Source organism: Vigna unguiculata, chromosome 1 (assembly GCF_037176805.1).
Source record: "Vigna unguiculata cultivar grain cowpea cultivar isolate G323 ecotype 2 chromosome 1, ASM3717680v1, whole genome shotgun sequence".
Classification (NCBI taxonomy): Eukaryota; Viridiplantae; Streptophyta; class Magnoliopsida; order Fabales; family Fabaceae; genus Vigna; species Vigna unguiculata.
Genome location: NC_140792.1, coordinates 26,552,838 through 26,568,181, shown reverse-complemented (window position 1 = coordinate 26,568,181; position 15,344 = coordinate 26,552,838). Strand labels below are relative to the sequence as shown.

The 15,344-nt window shown below is 28.5% G+C and overlaps 1 protein-coding gene across 1 annotated transcript; it reads left to right on the top strand.

The window, feature by feature from the left end:
- On the top strand, window positions 1-1,816 carry LOC114189685 (uncharacterized). The gene is made up of 7 exons (XM_085666392.1): window positions 1-55; window positions 157-232; window positions 296-422; window positions 598-876; window positions 1,107-1,211; window positions 1,295-1,574; window positions 1,617-1,816. Exons 1-7 carry the CDS (start codon window positions 1-3, stop codon window positions 1,814-1,816), a joined length of 1,122 nt encoding a protein of 373 aa, XP_085522518.1.
- The last annotated feature ends 13,528 nt before the right edge of the window (window positions 1,817-15,344 follow it).

The window sequence follows — 15,344 nt, the reverse complement described above, 5'->3', positions numbered from 1 at the left end:
ATGAAGTTGGCAAACTTTGATGGCAAGTCCTACATGATTCATAAGGTGATTGTTAGTACATTCAGTTTTTTCATTTAATGTTATGTAAAATGATATTAAATTATACTTGTAAGGATAAAAGAAATGAGAAGGCATATACCAAGTGACTTCCGGAAGGTGATGCACAATCAAATATTGAGGAGGATGCCCCACTTGGTGATGATCTTCCTATGATTTCACCTTATGGTATTAGGTAAGAATTATATATAAATAAAATCATTTACATTGTTCATTGTATGCATTTATTGTCTAATAGTTTTCATCCGTGTAGGGTTGCATCACAGGCAATCACAATGACTATTAAGCAACAATATTGTAAGCCATGGCTAACATGGGGTTCAATGAAGGATGAAGAAAGGGACGTTTTCTTTAAACGTTTTAAAGTAATTGGCCTTATTTAGCTTCACCACTACTTCTTGCATTCTTTGATTAGGAAAAACACATTGTATTGGAATATGCAACATCTCTTTTGGTATAAGTGTGATTGTTATATGAAATGTAAAGTTATTGTTTCTTTAATGTCCTATTTCGATAAAGTACAAGTTTGCTTTTGTGTAGAGGAAAGTCAGTTGGAGACCTGAACATGAGGAGAGGATAAAAAAGAACTTTCACTCAAAAGCCTCACATAGGCTATCAGAGATGTTCATGGAAGCACGCAAAAAAGGAAAGAAGCCCTATTGGATATTTGATGATGTGTGGAACTCTTTATTGTCCCAATGGAATTTACCTGAGTTTTGTGACAAGTCTATACGAGCCAAAAAAAACCGAAGTTCAGATATGGGTGGTTGTTTACACACAGGTGGCTCCATAAGTACTCATGAGCATGCTATTCGCATGGTAAGGACATAAAACTTAAATGTTGTTTTTTATTATGTTTGAAACTGATTTTGGATTATATTTGAATTTGATTTTGGATTATAATTGAAATTAATTTGGATTATATATCATTGGATGATGCTTTAATGAGATATTTAAGTTATTGGATAATATTGTATTAGATGCTTCAATGAAGTATTAAGTAGTTGGAAATATTGCATTGTATTTGGTTAACCATGTTTACTTTTTAGGAAAAGGAGTTAGGTCGTCCTGCACACATTGATGAGGTATTTAAGAAAACCCATGTACGAAAGACTACTGGCGAATTTGTTGATGAAAGATCGAGAATAACATATGTGAGTTTAATTTTCTTTTATGTTTTGTTTATTTTAATGATATAAACTATGTATATGAAATTACATTTATTTATGAATAACAGGAACAATTTGAGATTAGATTTTCTGAAGCTCGATCACAGGATACCTCTAATGGACAATCAGAATCATCTCCCGTTGATCCTACAGAGGAAGAGAGAATAAGAACTGAAAGTTGGCTTGTTGCTACAGGAGGCAAGAAGAAAGGTCGAATCTATGGGATTGGAGAGCTTGCCCATAACTTTAAATTAGGTGATAACCTCATATATAATGTAGGTTCAACTTCCTCTCTTGATTCACAACAAATTGACCAGCTTAAAGAAGAAGTCAAAAATTACAGGGAAGGCAACCAACAACTTAAAGAACAAGTCCAAAATTATAGGGAAGACAATGAGAAACTTAAACAGACAATGCAATCATTGCTTAGTGTTGTCCTCCCTATGCTTCCCATTGATGCTCGAAGTGCATTTGAAAAACAACTAGAACAACATCCTAGACAAAGCCAAGAGCAACAACCACCACCCAACCAAGAACACAATGAGCATGCACAACATGGAGATGAAGATCATGATTATGCCAATTATTAGGATGGATATTTGACTTCATTTTGATTATGTTTAAACTTTGTTTACAATATATTTGGATGGATATTTTATGTTAACTTTTGAATCTTAGATTGTGTTTCAATTTCATTTGCAATTTGGATGATGTTTTAGATTAATTGCATTTTGACATGCTATCTTTCACTTTATTTTTTATTATGTTTGATTTGGATAGTGTTTGAAATTAATTTTTAATTGTCAAATGATTGAACAATATTGTGTTCAATGATATTTCAATATTAAAATGATTGCAATTGTTAATGCATTATTTAGGTTTTTGAATATATCCATATTAATCATCCACAGGTGTAAAATGGTCAATAATTTTACCTAATAAAATTTAGTAGTGGGAGATTACCCACGAACTATCTACAATGGGAAATTACCCATGGATAATGATCTGTGAGCATTACCTACAAAAGCTAAGCTGTGGGAAATTACCCACGGAAGGTGGTCGTATGTATTACCCACAGAATTTGGGTGGTGGGTAATTACCCATGGACTGTGCTCTGTATGTATTACCCACGGACTGACATTTCCCACGGACCAAAAATCCATCAAAATTTACCTATGCCACTATTACATACGGATTTAGAGTCGTCGGTAATCCGTGGATAATTTTTGATTACCCACGGACTTTTGTCATTACCCACGGATTTTTGCCATCTGTAATTCCTGTTTTTTTGGTAGTGTCCTTTGCTTTGATACTTTGTCAATTTTACTGAAAATATAGATCTTGTATTTTGATAACTGATACGGTAAATAAATGTTGTCAAACTTCTTGGTGTATAACCACCTTTAAACATTGTTAGCTGAAATAAAGAATTTCCTAAATACTGAAACTGCACTACAAGAAAAGGTCTTATTAGTAACCAATTTTAGTGACTAAAAGTTGTTAGTCACTATAGTGACCAATTTAAATACTAATTTACAAAATTAAAATTTATTGGTTACTAAAATAGTCACTAATATAAATAAAAAATTATAATTGGTCACTAAATTTGTCACTAATTAATTAGAGAGCAATTTAGTAACTAAGTTATTTTGGTAGCCAAACCTTAGGTGGCTAATTTTTAGTGACCAGTTTTCTTTGGTAGCCAAAACTATGGTAGCTAATTTTAAAAACTAATTTAGTGACCAATTATAATTTTTTATTCATAATAGTAACTATTTTAGTAACCAATAATTTTTTTACTTTGTAAACTTGTATCTAAATTAGTAATTATAGTAACTAACAATTTTTGGTTACTAAAATTGGTTACTAATGAAGCATTTTCTTGTAGTGCTGGATGTGAGAGTCACTTTGGATGTCATACAAATTTTTCATATTACTTCAACCTTCAATGATTATTGGGTTACCTGAATCCATGTTATAGGTAAATTTCGTGCTCTTACCATTTACGTCTACCAAGTCCCACTGTAGACCTAATTCGTGTCCACAACCAACAACAAAATGTCGATCGACAAATCCAAATGGCTACAAATTAATGAACACACTAAATTATTTTCCAACAATAAATAAAATATAAACACCTTTTACTCTATAATTTCAATGCATCACTTCATCAAACCCCAACAACACAAACATATTCATGTACCCTTCTATTCGGTGTTACTCAAGTTTGAACTAAAAAAGCAGCAACAACCTCATAATTGTAAAACCCAATTCGACCATTCTTTCAATCACCCTCTTGCTTGTCGATTTCACACTGCCTATTTTGGAGGTACCCACTTCGTTTCTGACTTAGTTAATGCTTATTTGCTTCCCTAAGTTTAGGTTTTACTTATGAAATTTATGGTTTGAAAAGAAAAGGGAATATTGTATAGAAATGCCCCCAAATTATTGTTGACAAATGTGTTCCCAAATTTTATATATTTATTCTCTGTGGTCTTAATCAAAATTATAAAGAAGATGATGAAACTCATAGCATGAAGATAATTCTATTTTGTATGAGCACTTGACTATAATTTATCCATCCACTCAGAAGTTCATTTTTGTCATGAAACACGATTTTTGTTAATCTTAATGTGCAGATATTTGGAATACCGCAAAACAATATGCAGTGTATTTATGAAAATGAAGAAAAGTGCATAGGAGCGACTTCTATCATGTGTTCTGGTTATTTTTCATTCATAAACATCTCTGTGAAATAAGACCTCAAAAGTTCATTTTTGTCATGAAACACAACTTTTGTTAATCTTAATATACTAAAAAAATTAGGCATTGTATTTATGAAAATGAAAAAAAGTGCAGAGGAACGACTTTTATCATGTGTTTTGGTTATTTTACATTCATAAATATCTTTGTGAAATAAGACTTAATTTGATATACAACTTTTCTTTTCCGTCTAGAACATGATATAGTATAAACAAACACTATTAACACTACCACCCAACTGAAATAAAATTCTTTGACAGCACAATACACATACAACAACCTTATGTTCACAATCCAATTGACGAATGCTAAACATACCTGCGAACATATGTAGATGGTATTGAACTTTCAAAGTATTTTCGTGTAGTTTTCACTTTGCTCCATGTCCATTGTCATAGTTGTAGAAGAAACTCGCTCCTCACATATATGTGAAAGTGAAATTTAGGGATGGAACAAATAATGAGGATGGTCACGTGAAAATAGTGAGAAGCACTTTAAAAATGTATGTGGGAGGCACTTCAAATTATAACACCGCCACAAGTAAATTTTATCAACCTATTTTTAGTAATCACTTAAAACTAAAAATAAAAGTATATATAATTAGAAGTAAATTAAAATATTAAAATATTGAAAATATTTATCTGTTTAATTTTTGTTTAAAAATAAAGGTTAATAAAATTTATATATTTATGATTTATTATTTATGATATAATAATGTTGGTTAAATTACTCTTTTGATCATTGTATTTGTCAAGTAGTGTTAAATTGGTGCTTTAGTTTTTCATTGTCTCAATTTGGTCAATTTTTTAAAAATGATTCAATTTGGTTATTGTCGTAAATTTTGACCAAACAGTGTTAAAGTCAACACTACGTGTAAATTTCTAATCTTTTTTAATTTTTTTAATTTTTTTAATTTTTTAATTTTTTTAATTTTTTTATTTTTTTAAATTATCACTTCATAGTTGTGTCATAGTCAAAATGATTCAATTTGGTCTCTATATTTGATTTTAGTTTCAATTTAGTCCCAATTTTTGTAAAAAGGAAGCAATATTGTCCCTCCTTAAATTAAGACTCAATTTACATTTTGTGTAAATCTTATGATGATATTCTTACCAAAAATGACATTTTTATTAAATATTTGTAGAAATATTTTTAATCAAACTTTTTGTTTTTAGTTTTGTTATTAAACAAAGTTAAATCCTAAACCTAATTTCAATAATTAACCATTTTGTCATCATATATAAAGACATCAAATATACCATATTATACAAACTGAGTGAAGATTAAAAATCAAATAACTTGTTACACATATAAGTTTAGGAACTAAATTTTAAGTTCAAAACAAAACCAAAGTTTAAAGTTTTGTATAGAATTTAAAGTTAATTTAAAAATATTTCTAGAAATGTTTAATAAAAAAGTTAATTTTAGTAAGAATATGACCATAAGATTTATACAAAAAGGAAATTGAGTCTCAATTTAAGGAGGGATAAAATTGCTTCATTTTTACAAAAATTGAACTAAATTGAAACTAAAAACAAATATAGGGACCAAATTGAATCATTTTAACATGTAGCACAACTGTGAAGTGACACGTGTAAAAATTCAAAAAAATTCAAAAAATTCAAAAAAACTAGAAATTGACACATGGTTTTAACACCGTTTGAATGGGAACCCTAATTCCATTCTTAAATAAGGTGTTTCCATCTCCTTGCTTCAAAGGATTCAGCTTTGGTATCTCATCTTCACAAATTGAATTGGGTTTTCCTAAGTGACGACTTTCAAAATTTAAACTCCATATCAACATGTTTCTTTCTTGTTTTCTTTGATTATGTTATAAACTTCAACAGTTATTTTGAATTTTTTGTACTTTTTTTGCACGGTATATGCTTCTTGATGATAAAATGCTTTGATCTTCTTTTCTCCTTAGATCAGTGCGTGCAAAGAAAGTTCAATTAGAATCGAGGCTTTCCAAGGGTTTCTCTTTTTGTTTGATAGTAATAGGAACCACTTTAGGGAATGAGTCAATGTGTTTCTTTTGGGCAGTGACAAGACAAATATAGGAATGGTATCTAAAGATTATGGAGTTTTCTTTTTTCTCTCATATCATATTGTTTTCAACCACGTTTGTTTTCGTTTAACCCTAATTAATATTTTTCTCATTGAGGATTTTATTACTTTTTTAAAACCAAAAGGCTCGTCAATATAAGTACTTTTGGCTTTATGTAGAAAATGATTTTATAAATTATTATTTTGTTTTTTAGGACAAAGTAGTAGTAGTGATTTTCTTTTTCTCTTGTTTGAGTGTTGTGGGTGTTGAATGGGACGCATTTGTTAAAATATTTAAATATTTATATTTTTAATTTTACTTCTTTCTAGCGTCATAAGAGAAGATTATTAACTCAAATATGGATGGTTTCATATAAAATTTATACATTTAACTGTTTATAATGCATTTATAAATTAAACTTGACAACAATAACCACATTAATGTTAGAAATATTTTATTATAATTTAAAAAATAAATAATTAAAATAAAAATTTTACTGTTACTGAAGTTTTTATAGACCTTTAATTTATGGGTTAATGGTTTTTAATGACTAACGACTATATTCTTATTACACTTTACTCCTTTGTCATCTTTTGTTACCTATAAATACCACCTAGGTGCATGGGAAAGGGGACAACAACAAAAGAACAAACAGAGACAACAAACACAGAGTTTTTCTTAAAAGTGTTATTCTTTATCCTCTATATTATCTTTAAGACAGTGGTTGTTGCATCTTGGGAGAGATCCTTCGCTGCACTCGATTGATCTGACGGGTTGTTGTATCTTGGGAGAGAAACGCAAATGATTTGAAACACATATGATTGTGTATTGACATATTTGTTTAGCCCTGTGCAGTAGGGGCGTTTTCTCTCTATGGATAGCGCTATTGATCTAATAATTATTATTATATCATTTTATATTTTTATTATTATTAATATTATCTGAGTAATCATTTTTTAACATTCTTAGAGAGAAAAACTTATTATCTTGCTATTTCTATTTTTGATTACTCATCTGTATTCATTTCTAAAATTAAAAATAATATAGAGCTGAAGACTGAAAACACATTTTATGAACTAATGTGTTTCTTATGGTTATATTTAAATCAGTTTCAACTAAGCCTAAAAATTGATGTGTATAATTGTTTCTATTTCTATTGGTAACAATAAATAAAATTATGGATAAATGATATTCCTACTCATTGAATAATTTTTTGTGATGTCTATAGCTCATGCTTATGTTGTTATATTAATTTATGCTTTAATATTGTCTATTCTTACCATTGATAAAGATGTTCTATATCATGTATATATTTTAAGTGTTTGTATGAAAATAATTATAAAATAATTTGTGTTACTAAAACTACTATTGTGTTATGGAAAACACTTGAACTAAACTTTGCATTTGCAAAGAGAAAAAAAAATTAGCTTGATATTTATATAAAAAAAAAGTGACTGATAATAAAGATAATCTTTATCAAATTTATGAATTCAAAATTATTGTTTATGACATGAAATTAAAATGAATTATTTTAATTGATATAATGTTTAAGATCATGTAAATGCTGATAAAAGAAGAAATCTTCATATAAAAAATTGAAGGGATAGTCAAGTAAAAATTAAACTTGTCTTCTAGATTTCTTTAAAGAGTTTTTCATGTTTCTGAATTTAGAATCTTTCTTGTGCTCAACAAGGTTATGAAGTGGTTCCCAGGTGCAATAAGATTATTATTTCTAGACATGTGATTTGGTTGGTAAATGATATATTTGTGATGATTTGTTTGAGTTAAGTACATTTATCTTGTAATAAAATATTTAGCAGTTATTCTTTGGTTATCACATATGTTGAAAGTATTGATATATCACATGCTATTATTATAATTGTTAAGAAGTTTGGTTAGAGACCATTCAAATTATAAAATTTTGAGGTTCAAAATTAATTAAATAGAGAAGTGATGATACATGTCTTTACAAATGAGTGTTTTTATGTAAAATTCATGGTATAATTCATTAAGCAACATTTTCATATGGTGTTAATGTAATGGTGCAGCGAAAGAAAAAAATGTTTTTGTTTGATATGGTAAATGTTATTCTACAAGTTCTAACTTGCCTAACATTATATTAGTCAAATTTTATATCTTGCTTACCATTTGTTGAACACAAAAGATTGTGATAAAACTTTTTATGAGTTATGAAAGAAAGGAGAACCACATTTAAAATATTTCAAAGTGTGGGGGTGTCTTGTAAAGGTTAATATACCTTTTAATGAGAAAAAAAAATCTTGGTTATATATATTATAAAGTGAATGAATATATACTTCATTGATTTGCCATCTAGTGTAATATTATTTGTGTTTCTTATATTATGGCAATATGTCCAATTTCTTGAGATGATTAAAGGATAATGTAAATTGGATATTAATTTTGGTGGCACAATATCAACTATTGGTTATGGTTATGTTATAACATTGGATGAAGGTGTTCTATAATGAAAATATGTTAAAAAGTTGTTGTTCTATCATGATCTATTATGCAAGCATAAATTATTTCTTTTTTCAATGCATCATGACAATCATATTGTTATATTTAAAGTTTTTAGTAAAAATGTCAATGAAATTGGAAAATTGACATATGAGAATGAGAGATAAATATATTAGAAACTTAATTACTCATGATATTATGTCTCTTGACTTTGTCAGGTTAGAAAGAAATGTTGCAGATCTGCTTATCAAAGGGTTGATGCATCAACAACAAGAATTTAAGTCATCGAGGGGAATGAGACTATAGCCCATAAATTAGTTGCAACAATGGACACCCATCTCCACATGAATGGCGATCCCATGGAATGGAGTTCAATGGGTAACAACGAAGTTGTTGTTGACTAAAGTACACCAAATAATTTGATTAAATTTTATGTCTCATTCCTATGACGAGGTGTACTATAAATTGTGGCAATAATAAGGTTGAGGTATGTGCATTATTATGCTTATTTTATAAAATACCTCTTAATAAACTCAATGGTTGAGGTATGTTATTTTATAAAATACCTCTTAATAAACTCAATGACAATTATTGTAGGGGTGTGAGTCACAAACCACCCTTTGAGAGTTTACCTAGTGAGTGTGATGGTGGGGCCGCCATTGTGAGACATGGGCAAGTCTCTAAGTGACACTCATGAAACAAGATACATGCACAAGGCCGTAACGTGCACCCACTGATTAAAACCTATAATGAAACCGATATTGTATGTGTTATTTACTAAAACCCGACCACAAGGGATGTAGTTTAAGACAATCAAGTCTCTGCATTTTCTCAGGTGGAAGTTTATAAGCACTAGGTGTAAAGGTCAGACCCAGAAGGTTCCTTACACTGAACTAAAATATTTTGTTTAAAAAGATAATATATTTTTATTTTATTTTATTTTTTAAATTATGTGGGAGATTGTTAGAAATATTTTATTATAATTTAAAAAATAAATAATTAAAATAAAAATTTTACTGTTACTGAAGTTTTTATAGACCTTTAATTTATGGGTTAATGGTTTTTAATGACTAACGGCTATATTCTTATTACACTTGACTCCTTTGTCTTCTTTTGTTACCTATAAATACCACCTAGGTGCATGGGGAAGGGGACAACAACAAAACAACAAACACTAGAGTTTTTCTTAAAAGTGTTACTCTTTATTCTCTATATTATCTTTAAGACAATGGTGTTCATAAGGTTCGGAGATCCTTCGCTGCACTCGATTGATCTGACGGGTTGTTGTATCTTGGGAGAGAAACGCAAATGATTTGAAACACATATGATTGTGTATTGACATATTTGTTTAGCCCTGTGCAGTATGGGCGTTTTCTCTCTATGGATAGCGCTATGCGTGTCTCAACCCAGGATATTTCTATTCCTTTCCTTGTCTATTTTTTATTTATTATTGTTATTATATTTGTTGATATCTAATTAATATTCATTGTTTTATATATATTGTCTCAATATTATTATTGATCTAATAATTATTATTATATCATTTTATATTTTTATTATTATTAATATTAGCTGAGTAATCATTGACAATTAAACTATTTATAAGAACTTTATAAAAAAGAATGCATATAATCAAAAAATTATTTATAAAAACATAAATGGATAAATAATATATATTCAATGAAACTAGAATTCAAAATTTATTTCAATTAGAAAAAGTGTTTTTGTTATAAGGCTCCTTTTAAACATGACTTTTGCTTGAATATGTTTTTTAAACTGTGATTTTGGCCATTTAAGAGACGTAATAAAAAGGATTGTTTCAATGATGAGAATTGATAAGAAATAAACTTTGAATAGTTAAAAGCATTTTAGAAAAACCTAATAACAATAATATAAAAGGAACTAATGAGAAATTGAGGCATCTATTTAAGTTTAGTTGTTACGGTGAAACATAATTGGGTAGTAATTACAATCTTGAGTTGGAACTCTAATTCTATTCTTGAAGAAGGTGTCCCCCATCTCCCTTCTTCAAAGGATTTGGCTTTGGTATCTCATCTTTACAAATTGAACTGGGTGTTCCTGAGTGACAGCTTTCAAAATTTAAACTTCATATGAGCGCGTTTCTTTCTTGTTTTCTTTGATTATGTTATAGACTTCAATAATTATTTTTACTTTTTGTACTACTTTTCCATGGTATATGTTTCTTGATGATGAAATACTTTGATCTGTGCGTGTAAGAAAGTTCAATTAGAACCGAGGCTTTCCAAGGATTTCTCTTTTTGGTTGATAGCAATAGGAATCGTTTTAGGGAATGAGTTAATGTATTTCCTCTAGACAACGACGAGACAACCATAGGATGGTATCTAAAGATTATGGATTTCTTTTCTCTCTCATACTTTATTGATTCCATTCACATTTGTTTTCGTTTAACCCTGATTAATATTTTTTCATCGTGGATTTTATTACTTTTTTAAAACCAAAAAGCTCGTTAATACGAGGATTTTTTATTTTTTGAATATAATGATTTGATAAATTATTTATTTTGTTTTTTAGGACAACGTAATAGTGGTTTTTTTTTGCTCTTGTTTGAATGTTGTGGGTGTTAAATAGGATGTATTTGTAAAAGTATTTGGATAATATTACCTCTTTCTGGTGGTGCAATGGAAGATTATTAACCCAAATATGGATGGTTATATATAAAAATTATACATTTAACTCTTTGTATTGTGTTTACAAATATTAAACTTGACAACAATAACCACATTAAACTTTTTATAATAACTTTATAAAAATAATGCATATAAATAAAAAAATTATTTAGGAAAAACATAAATGGATAATAAGTATATTCAGTGAAACTAAAATTCAAAATTTATTTCAATCAGTTGGATACAAAACATGTTTTTCTTAGAAGGGGTCCTTTTAAACATGACTTCTCCTTGAATATTTTTTTAAACTGTGATTTTGGTCATTAAGACACATTAAAAAAGATTGTGCCTATGATGAAAATCGATAAGAAACAAAATTTGAATAGTCCAAAGCATTTTAAACAAACCTAATAACAATAAAAAAAGGTAATATTGAAATTGAAGCCTCTATTTAAGTTCAACTATTATGGTACAACACAATTCGACAATGTTTACAAAGAGAGGGGTCTGAGTGGGAATCCTAATTCCATTCTTGGAGAAGGTGTCGTCATCTCCTTTCTTCAAAGGATTCCACTTTGGTGTCTTATCTTTATAAATTGAATTGAGATTTCCTTTGTAGCAGCTTTCAACATTTCCACTTGATATGAGCCCATTTCTTTCTTGTTTTTTTATTATGGTACAGACTTCGGCGATTATTTTGAGTCTTTTGTACTCTTTTAGCACGATATATGTTTCTTGATGATCAAATACTTTGATTTCGTTTTCTCGTTAAATCAGTTGTGTGAATGGAGTAGGAACCGTTTTGGGGAATGAGTTGTGTGTTTGCTCTGGGCAATGATCAAACAATCGGTAAGAATTATATCTAGAAGTTATAGATTTTTCCTTTTCCGTCATACTCTATTGATTCCATCCACGTCTGTTTTCTTATAACTCTAATTAATATTTTCTCATAGTGGATTTTATTCCTTTTTTAAAACCAAAAGCCTCGTCAATGAGTTTTTTTGCAGATAATAATTTGATAAATTGTTTATTTTATTTTTTAGGATAAAGTGATAGTGATTTTTTCCCCCTCTTATTTGAGTGTTGTAGGTGTTGTGTCGGACGCATTTGGAAAAAAATATTTGCATATTTATATTTTTAATTCTACTTCCTTCTCGCATAAGAGAATGTTATTAACTAAAACATGGATTGGTATATATAAAATTTATACATTTAACTATTTATAATGCATTTATAATTTTTAAACATGACAACAAATACCACAATAAACTATTTATAATCACTTTATTAAATTAATGCATATGATAGAAAATTTATTTATAAAAACATAGATGGATAATAATGTATATTCAGTGAAACAAATTCAAAATTTATTTCAATCAGTTGGATACGAACAATGTTTTTCTTAGAATGGATCCTTTTAAACATGACTTCTGCTTAAATATTTTTTAAAATGTGATTTTGGTCATTTGAGGGACACATTAAACAAGACTGTGTTTTTTATGAGAATTGATAAGAAATAAAAGTTTAATAGTTCAGAGCATTCCAGAAAAACCTAATAACAATAATAAAAAAGGTACTAATGAAATTGAAGCCTCCATTTAAGTTCAATTGTTATGGTGAAACATAATTGCGCAATTATTACAAAGAGTGAGGCTTGAATGGGTACCTTAATTCCATTCTTCAACAAGGTGTCGCCATCTCCTTACTTTAAAGGATTTGACTTTGGTATCTCATATTCACAAATTGAATTGGGTTTATTTGAGTGACGACTTACAAAATTTAAACTTCATATGAGCTCGTTTCTTTCTTGTTTGCTAGGATTATGTTAAAAACTTCAATAGTCATTTTGACTGTTTTGTATTCTTTTTTCACGGTATATGCTTCTTAATGATGAAATACTTTGATATTGTTTTATCGGTAAATCAGTATGTGTAAAGAAAGTTCAATTAGAACTGGGGCTTTCAAATGGTTTCTCTCTTTTATTTTTCTTGATGGTATTATTACTGATTTGGTACCCAACTTTTTAGTTAAGTTCAATTTGGTCTTCATACTTTTGGTTTATTCAATTTAGTATCCCAATTATCCAAAAAGATTCAATTTAGTAATCTCCGTTAAGTTGGAGTTAATATCGTGTCCGTACAGGACACATGTCAAGTCGTGAAATTTTTAATTATTTTTAGTTTAAAAAAAATTAATTTTTAAAAAAATAATTTTTTTTAAATTTAATTTTTTTTTCAAAAAATTTAAAAAAAATTGTCACATGTTAGTTTACCATCGTGCCACGTGGCAGCTTACAATAATGACACGTGATAGTGATAATAGTTGTTTTCAATTTAGTCCTCTATTTAAATTTTTTGTTCAATTTAGTATCCAAATTTTTTAAAATTATCCAATTTGGTCCTCTCCAATTTGAGACCAAATTAGTAAATAAGCTTAATTACAACTTATATATACATGTTACAATAACTTTTTCTAAGATATACATCAAATCATTTCACTTACATACTTAAATTATTTTATATTTTACATTTTTTACCTTTGTAATTTTTTACACATGAAATTTTTTACACTTGTAAAAAATAAAATAATTTGAATATTTAGGTATAGTGATTTGATGTATAAATTCAAAATAATTATTTTAACATTATAGATAAATTGTAATTAAGCTTATTTACTAATTTGGTCTCAAATTAGAGAGAACCAAATTAGATCATTTTAAAAAATTGGGTACTAAATTGAACCAAAAATTTAAATAGAGGATTAAATTGAAAACAACTATTACCACTATCACATGTCATGATTGTAAGCTGCCACGTGGCACGATGGTAAATTGACATGTGGCAGTTTATTAAATTTTTTGAAAAAAAACTAAAATTTAAAAACATAAATTTTTTTTTTAATTTTTTTTTTAAAAATTAAAAAAAAATTAAAAATTTCACGGCTTGACACGTGTCATGTACGGACACGGTATTAACTCCAACTTAACGGGAAGGACCAAATTGAATCTTTTTAGATAATTAGGGTACTAAATTGAACAAACCAAAAAAATGGGGACCAAATTGAACTTAACCAAAAAGTTAGAGTACCAGATCAGTATTTATACCTTTTTTTTATAGTAGTGGGAATGAGTCAATTTGTTTCCTCTAGGCGGCGACAAGACAATCGTAGGAATGGTATCTAAAGATTACATATTTTTCTTTCTTCTCTCATACTTCATTGATTACATCCACGTTTGTTTTCGTTTAACCTTGATTAATATTTTCTCATGGTAGATTTTATCACTTTTTGAAAACCAAAAGGCTCGAGAATATAGTTATATTTAGATTTTTGTAGATAATCATTTGATTAATTGTTTATTTTATTTTTTTAGGACGGAGTAATAATTGTTTTATTTTCCTCTTGTTTGAGTGTTGTAAAAATATTTGCATATTTATATTTTTAATTTTACTTTTTCTAGCATTAGAGAATATTTTTAACTCGAATACCACTACAAAAATAATTATTTTTAGTGAGGGTTATATTTGGCTTTTCTAGGGATTTTAACCCCCACTAATAGGTTTACTCGAGGTTTGCAATTTTTCTAGAAGAACCAACGTAGCTAACAAATTACCGGGAGTTTTTAACAACCTCTGGAAAAGTACAATTTGTCTGGAGTTTTCGAAACCCCTACTGCCTAGGGTTTTCAAAACCTCTGCTATTACCTGGGGTTCTCAAAACCCCTGCTATTACTTGCGGTTCTCAAAACCCCTATTACTGCCTGAGGTTCTCAAAACCCCCACTACTACTTGGGGTTCTCAAAATCCCTACTACTACCTACAGTTTAAAAATTCTCAAGTGTGTTGTTGTTTGTTTGTTTCATATTTTTTAATAATATATGAATCCTGAAATAAAAGAAAAATTATAAAAGTGTTTGGATGATGACGGCTGAGAAGGACATTTTGAGTGGAGACAATCGTTACCCTAATGATTAATACCTCTTAACAGTCAAAGTGGCTTAATATAAATGATCAAGGTTCATATATATATAAATAATTAAGGTTCGTGTATATATACAAAAACTGTACATCGAAATTAAGCAAATAACCCTTAAATTAGTGCCCTTAGCAAATTAAGCAAATTACTATACAAATTGATACTAATCCATCAAGTGTAAAACCAACATGTTATGTACTCCCGCCA

Coding starts and splice junctions, on each gene's coding strand:
- LOC114189685 (XM_085666392.1), top strand. CDS start 1: ATGAAGTTGGCAAACTTTGATGGCAAGTCCTACATGATTCATAAGGTG. Junction 877..1,106: donor ATGAGCATGCTATTCGCATG/GTAAGGACATAA, acceptor TTTACTTTTTAG/GAAAAGGAGTTAGGTCGTCC. Junction 1,212..1,294: donor AAAGATCGAGAATAACATAT/GTGAGTTTAATT, acceptor TATGAATAACAG/GAACAATTTGAGATTAGATT.